Below are 8,043 nucleotides of genomic sequence, written 5' to 3'. Positions count from 1 at the left end.
ATTATGTTGGCAACGCGAGCAATAACAATCAGCTGAAATTCAATTTATTGCAACGACATGTTTGACATAGAGAAAAATATATAAAAAAAAATTTGAATTTTTAAATTCACAAACTAAATAATTATTTATTTCGTTTATATACAGCAAAAGAAAAGTTTGGACGAAGGCCGAGACACTTCTATTCCTGAAGTGCTGCAATAAGAGGAGGGATGAGTTCCTGCATGTGTGGAAGAAAAAGTTCGCATATGAAAACGTCATGGAGAACATGATATATCAAGGATTTACAGTAAGAATATTTTAAAGTTATTTTGTAAAAATTTATTACATTTGTTTCCACAGGACACAACAATTAATGCGGCTGTCCTTGTTTAAAAAATGCGAACGCTTTTGAATTTCTACAAAGCAGCGAAAGACAACGAGAAGCAGACTGGCCATTGTTCTGGATACTGTAGCAGGTTAAACTCCTACTTATCCAGAATCGACCTCGGCATACCTAATGTATGTCCTGCATCCTCAAGGGGCATTGGTTGAGTCTAGTGGTTAGTTAAAATTTAATGTTCATTATGTATTGCTTATATTGCATTCGCTTTTTTATATTTTTAAACAGGTAAGGAGTTGTTAAAGGATTCAACTGATTTTCAAACAATGCTCGACGATATGCCAAGTACTTCTAGGCAGAGCCGGTCTGCACTAAGCCGTAGTATATGCAGACCAAATGCAGTGTATTCACAGGAGCCGAACGCAGCAAATCCTGTTCCAAATCGGCGTTATCGGAAAAGCGCTAAAGAACGGTATTTTGATAAAAAAAAATCGAACAAAAAAGGAAAAGTGCTGAAGTGCAGGCGAAGTTTTACGCGAATATAGAAAAACGAATGCAGGATTTGGCCGAAATACAAGATATTCTAATAGAAATTGAACAAAAAAAACTGAAAATAGAAGAAGAAAAATTAAAAATTTTACAGCAGTCGTTTATGAATAAAAATTAGAAAAGCCACTTGATTTCATAACGAATATATATTGTTTTATTTAACATATATAATCAAGCTTATCATAAAATAAACATTTTTTACGTACAAATCTTGAACAAATGTGTTTTCAAATTATAAACAATTTTATTATTTGAGATTGAAAATGGAAAATGTTACTCAAAAGTATATTTTAAAATTAAAAAAAATTCAAATTTATTAATTTCTTCGTGTTAAAATTATAAGCAACTGATTCCGGCGATCTCCACTTGCTTCTCTCGCCAGCTCATTAGCACTTTCAATTTGATGGTCAATAATTGTATCGTCGTGCTCCAAATGCATTTTCAACAACTATTCTTGCTGAAGAATGTGTTTTGTTAAAGCTGATTTGATTAGGCGTTAACGAACCATAATCTTTAAACACCGGTATGAGGTAATTTCAGCAAGGGTATGCCGAGTCCCCGAGAATAAAAGTAGAATTTGGAAATAAACTTTCCATATTACTTTCCGCTTTTCTATAAAATGCTGACCTTTTAACACTCTAGAATCATGATATGATCCGGGTTCACCACAATAAATATCAATAAATTTTTTATCAGCATCGACAATGGCCTGTAGAACAACACTATAATTACGTTTTCGATCAAAATATATATGTTTGTCTTTTATTGGTGCATTAATTGTTATGTAGGTACAATCAATAGCACCAATAACACCTGATATTTGCCTCCTTTGTAAAAACTTGCTAGTTGTTTCTTCCAACGCATCTCCAGTTAGCCACTTAACAAACTCATGACCTATTGAGACAACCCACGGTCGGATAGAGGAGATTATCCTGATCAAGGATATATATGGTTATAGCCGCAGGAAGCTTATAGTTTCCGAGTTATTCGCATTTAAAGTTTAAAATTTGCAATATTTTATTAACATATATTCGATATATAAAATTAATTTTGCACTTATATTTTTCAATTTTATGTACACTAACACATCACTTATTCAATTGCACATAGTTATTTTATAGACTTTAGTGCAAAAATTGCTTTTAATATACATTTCAATTATTGTTGAATTATTTTTATTTTAGAATAACAAATAAATTACAAATTGTCAAACAATCAGTGTTACCTTATCGACATCATTTGTAAAAATAAATTTGTCAAATAATCAGTGTTACCATACTAACCTAACCTAACTAACATACCCTCTATGACATTGCTACTTCTTCGCGTAGAACTCCTTTTTGCGTGGGCGACCTTTGGCCGCGCTTCAAAAAAAATAACTCTAGTCGGTCCAACACTGGGGTGTATCAAATTTTTGTCGCGTATAACTATTTTTTACGTGGGCGGCCTTTGGCCGCGCTTCAAAAAAAAATAACTCTGGTCGGTCCAACACTGGGGTGTATCAAATTTTTTTCGCGTAGAACTATTTTTTGCGTGGGCGGACTTCGGTCGCGCTTCAAAAAAAATAACCCTGTTCGGCCCAACACCGGGGTGTACCAAATTCTTTTCGCGTAGAACTCCTTATTGCGTGGGCGGCCTTCGGCCGCGCTTCAAAAAAAATAACCCTGTTCGGCCCAACACCGGGGTGTACCAATTTCTTTTCGCGTAGAACTCCTTATTGCATGGGCGGCCTTTGGTCGCGCTTCAAAAAAAATAACTCTGGTCGGTCCAACACCGGGTGTATACATTTTTTCGCGTAGAACTCCTTATTGCGTGGGCGGCCTTCGGTCGCGCTTCAAAAAAAAATAACTCTGGTCGGTCCAACACCGGGTGTATACATTTTTTTCGCGTAGAACTCCTTATAGCATGGGCGGCCTTCGGTCGCGCTTCAAAAAAAATAACCCTGTTCGGTCCAACACTGGGGTGTACCAAATTCTTTTCGCGTAGAACTCCTTATTGCGTGGGCGGCCTTCGGTTGCGCTTCAAAATAAATAACTCTGGTCGGTCCAACACCGGGGTGTACAAAATTTTTTTTTCTTGTAGAACTCCTTTTTGCGTGAGCGGCCTTCGGCCGCGCTTCAAAAAAAAAATAACTCTGGTCTGTCCAACACCGGGGTGTACCAAATTTTTTTCGCTTAGAACTCCTTTTTGCGTGGGCGGCCTTATGTTTCCTGTATTTAGGGTATAATATTTCCTTATATTTTTTTTTGTTTTAGTTTGTAAAATATTTTAGTATGGTAACACTGATTATTTGACAAATTTACAAATTTATTTTTACAAATGATGTTGATAAGGTAACACTGATTATTTGACAGTTTGTAATTCATTTGTTATTCTAAAATAAAAATAATTCAACAATAATTGAAATGTATATTAAAACCAATTTTTGCACTAAAGTCTATAAAATAATGTGAGCAAATGAATCCTTAGTGCTGAAATAAACAACTTCTTTACTTGGATGTTGATCTCAAGAAGAAATTTCGCAAGTAAAAAAACGTTAAATTGTGAGTCCTAAGCAGAAATATGTACTATTATTCAGTAAATGTTTCCCTTATAATGTTTTCTCATTATAGAAAAATTAATTAAGAAGTAGATATTCTCTTTTAAAAAGACACTTCTCAAATATATTTTCCTCCTGTAATATACTATTTGTAAGTATGTATTTACAAATCAAAAATCTTTTTTAAACTAATATTTGTTGCTATAAACTACTTAACTTTAAAATATTATTAACAAAAAGTACTACACATCGGTATTTTTGAATTAAATGACTACTTAATATTTTTTTTTTAATTCAGTTTGCGACGTGGATATTTAATTCCTATCCGTTGAGTCCCCATAGTGGTTGTATTGAACATAAATATTTTTAATTTTTTAATAATATTTTTTTACAGATAAAGTGTTTAAAACAATATCTTACAACCTCGTTTGCGTTCCTCAAGTAGAACCATACCAAATTGTGACACCGTCACCATCTTCTGACGGCCATGCAGGTATAATGTATTATTATATAAATGTATTAGTGTTTGCTTTATTAAAATACATTTATGTTTTTCAGATATAATTCAGAAGCTGGATGCCATTGAGACCCGACTCACTGCCATTGAAAAGTCCCTAACAGACAAAGTAAGTAAAGCAGTATTATATTAACAAATTAAAACAGAAGCTAATTTTTATATTTTAATTTTCTAAATGCCAGAAAAGGCCGAGGTGCAGGCATAAAGTAAATTATTGCGAATGCCGCGACATAGCGGCAAAAACTTGGAGGACGAGTATTACGTGGAGCTCGCTTCGAAACTGCCCATGTCATCGGAAGAGCACATACACTTCATGGAAGACAAACTTTCACAAAAGGAAAGCACGGATTCTATGGTAAATATATTGTAATATAATTTACTGTATGTTTTTTACAGATGCGGCTAATATTGAAGTCAAAGGGCGCAAAAGGCAGTGTGAACGGCGTACTGCGTGGTATGTTTTCTGACGATCTAATGTACCACTACAATTTAGAGGGACGCAAGGAGAAGGGATCCCTACTAAAGCTAAAGGTCGTAGGGTTAGTTATTGGTAGTTTTTTTTTACTGATATATATTTAAATGCCTTAACTTATACCGTTTCATTTTAGATATATTTCCTGACAAGGATAAAAAACACTATCTGAGGGGAGTTCCGGAGATTTGTGGCCTTAAGTCACAATCGTTTTAAGAAAAATAGCATACACTTAAGGCAAAATTAACATACGTTTTCTTATTATTACTTATATATTTTAGTTTTAAGTTGTAAATATTAGTTCTAAGTTGCACATATTAGTTTTAAGTTGTAACTATATTAGTTCTAAGTTGTAAATATTAGTTTTAAGTTGAAGTTACTAATTTGACTTTTATAAATATGAATTTTTAGAATTATAATTTTTATACTGAAATAAACTTAATTTGTATTATTTTTCTGCCGAATGTAGTAATAATAGGCAAATTATTAGTTTAAGTAAATATTTGATTATTTTGATTTTATTATTAAATAAAGTGAAATAATATAAAAAACTGAGTTTTATTTAAACGAATTGAATTTGCTAGAAGTAACAAATGGGTAACAGATAATCTTGTTACTGCTTGTTCTTTCTAAGATGTTTATATTGTTACAAAAGTAGTATTAAGTTGTATTTGTATTGCTATATGCATCCCTTATTATGAACAATAGCTGTAGGTATATGGAATAGCACTTGTCTTGTTGTAGACATCTGGCGCCGTGGCTGTTTGCTTGTCGAAACAATAGACATCTGGCGCCAAACTGTCTGCTTGTCTAGTTAAACAATTGCTGAGTCTGGCGCCGCGGCTGTCTGCTTGCGTCTGGCGCCGTATAGCATTATGTTCTGGTAATTCCCAGACGCAATATTCTAGAAGAACACGTCGGCATCAGCGAGAAGTGCGTGGCTATATAAGCCGTGGCAGCGCCAACGTAATCAATCAGTGCTAAGAGTAAACTGTTATAGTGTAGACGAGTTGTCAAATAAAGAGTTGTTGAATTGAATTAAACAGTTTTTGGTTTTATTCGTCAATCCAGAGATACGAACCTAGCAAAGTAAACTAGCAAGCAGTAAAATCGTAACAATATGTTATAGATAACAAACTGATAACGAAAATAATAACACTAACAGATATTCGGGTAACAAATACTTTTCGTTATCCATAACACATAGGTCAGCTATGTGCTATCAAAAGAATTTGTTTCCCGTAACATACTGTGAAGAGATTTGCTAACAAATGTATGTATTCTGTTAGAACAAACAAAAAGAGTCCAGCACCTTTGCATAACGGTTATAATAATTTGGAAATATAGCGGCAGTAATATTTGGATAATGACGGTGATAGAAGGTAACGAGAAAATGCCAAATTGTTGGATAGATCATTATAAAAGTGGCCATTGATTCCCTGTAAAATTTGAATTATAAATATAAAATATATACTTATAGAAAGCATTATAATTATAAAAGTTACTAAAATAACAAATTCCAGCGAAATATTGAAAATGTAATTAATATATTCTCAAAGGAGGTGCACCCCGAGATCGGGGGATGCTATTCTAAAATGTACCACGTGTTTTGGGCTCCTCGTAAAACAACCCGTTCTAAAACACATATTTACTTATTTCATTGAAATTTTTATGGGGGAAACTTTAGTATACGATCCCACGATTTCAGGGTTAAAAGTGGTATGGTTGGATAGAGCTGATGCTCCAGATTAAGAAAATATATAATTGTTGCGCCACAAACTTATAGTTTTCGAGATATTTACATTTAAAGTTGAAAATGTTGCAAATTTTATCTTGCAATTTCTCGATTGCTAGTAATTATTTAATTCACATTATGCACTTTTTATGCACTTACACTTCACTACATTGTTTCTACATATTTTTTTTTCCAGTAATTATTTAGTTATTTGCTTAAAATAAGCATTTTATATTTTACACAATTTTCATTTCATGCACAAAAACAAAAGTATTCCTTGTTGACAAATAATAAGTGTTGCCATAATTACACATTTATCAAACAAATAAAAATGAATATAAAAACTCAAACCAAGAGACAAATACCATCTGAAATAAATTTTCCATTGTAATAAAAAAAGTTTTAAGGCTTATATGTATATTTAATTGCATCTAATAATTTTACAAAAGGATCGTCATGATTATTTGCAATATTTTTTCTCCAAGTATATTCATAAATTAAATTAGAAAAATCTTCGCTATTATTATAATTATCCTTAATAAAAAAACGTTTAATTACTCGCCACTGGGACTCGATGCGTTGAGTATGCGTCCCGTCCTCAGCAACGAACGGATTATCGGGGTCGCTGTGATTAACGCGTCGGTGCTCATACCCGTGACTGGCTAGACAGTCGTATGCCCTCCAGCAATCAGTACATATGATACTGCCTTTTGCCACGTGCTTCTCTATCAAAGGTATGAGCACATCAGCAGACTTGACATTGCCGGGACATACCTCCAGCCTAAGACCGTCACTCCCATCCTCAACCATCCCAAGAACCCAGTGGCCCTCGACTCTCCGCCCTAAAATAAGAAAAGATATATTAATTACATAAAAAAAATTATATTTTTATTATTACCTTTGTTGTATTTTCTCTTCCCAAATTTGCTTTCGTCTATTTGAACAGTTTTACCAGGGCCACCAATTTTACCTACCGCTACCTGATGGTCAACCTGGTATAATACTACAGCTTCGCGGCAGTAATTATACCAGTCACATATTGTAGCGCTAGATAAAACTGGTTCCCTGATAAAACTGTTTTTCCTCACTTCCGCATGTGACCAATGAGATGCATACGCATACATTAGATAAAATACCTGCGGAAGTGGGATTTTGACGTTTTCGAACCAGGTATCGCTCGACCTTGCCAACGCACTTCGGTTCCGACAACCCCCTTTCAGGCATCGGAACACCCCAACACTGCTACTTTTTTTTAACGATAGCGTCATTGGCATTTTATGCGTACGGCAAATTTTGGCTTTTAAAATCAAACCTTGTTCTTCGGCAAAGGAAATACATTTCTCTTTTGTGTCAAATGTTTGGAATATTTTTACAATATTCCACATTCAGTTCACTTCCGCCGCTTTAAGCACATTGGTTCGCTTTATAACATCTCGGCTGTTTGACGCTCCGACACAATCTATTTAAATACCTTAACTTATATTTTTTTCAGTTTAAAACTTATATTACTTACCTGATGAATTTGCACGCACTCGCTTTATGCCACCTCGGCTCGTTGACGCTCCGACACAATCTATTTAAATACCTTAAGTTATATTTTTATCAATTTAAAACTTATATTACTTACCTGATGAATTTGCACGCACTCGCTTTATGCCACCTCGGCTCGTTGACGCTCCGACACAATATATTTAAATACCTTAAGTTATAATTTTTTCAGTTAAAAACTTATATTACTTACCTGATGAACTTGCACTCATTTTTTAAAATTCAACTTTTTTTTATATTTTAAATTTTATGCTCTTTAAATTTGTATCCTAAATTTATGGCTGCATCCAATCTCGGAATTCAAATGAAATAAATATGAAACTTATTTCAAAACGGGAAAAAAGGAACGGTACCTTGTTTAGTT

At 33.7% G+C, this 8,043-nt stretch overlaps 1 protein-coding gene and 1 pseudogene across 1 annotated transcript; both read right to left on the bottom strand.

Annotated features, from left to right (window-relative positions):
* Nucleotides 1-612: 612 nt before the first annotated feature.
* LOC125779241 (uncharacterized) lies at nt 613-3,882 on the bottom strand (annotated as a pseudogene).
* A 1,923-nt stretch (nt 3,883-5,805) lies between these two features.
* LOC125779203 (uncharacterized) lies at nt 5,806-7,807 on the bottom strand. Its single transcript, XM_049459849.1, has 2 exons — nt 7,030-7,807; nt 5,806-6,973 (listed from the first exon to the last, which is right to left on the bottom strand). The coding sequence occupies exons 1-2, from the start codon at nt 7,514-7,516 to the stop codon at nt 6,534-6,536; spliced, it is 927 nt and encodes a 308-aa protein (XP_049315806.1). The 5' UTR covers nt 7,517-7,807; the 3' UTR covers nt 5,806-6,533.
* Between the last annotated feature and the right edge of the window lie 236 nt (nt 7,808-8,043).

The sequence above is a fragment of the Bactrocera dorsalis genome, chromosome 6, assembly GCF_023373825.1.
Source record: "Bactrocera dorsalis isolate Fly_Bdor chromosome 6, ASM2337382v1, whole genome shotgun sequence".
In the NCBI taxonomy this organism is placed as follows: Eukaryota; Metazoa; Arthropoda; class Insecta; order Diptera; family Tephritidae; genus Bactrocera; species Bactrocera dorsalis.
The sequence above is the reverse complement of the archived record's forward strand: the minus strand, read 5'-3'. Positions and strand labels throughout refer to the sequence as shown.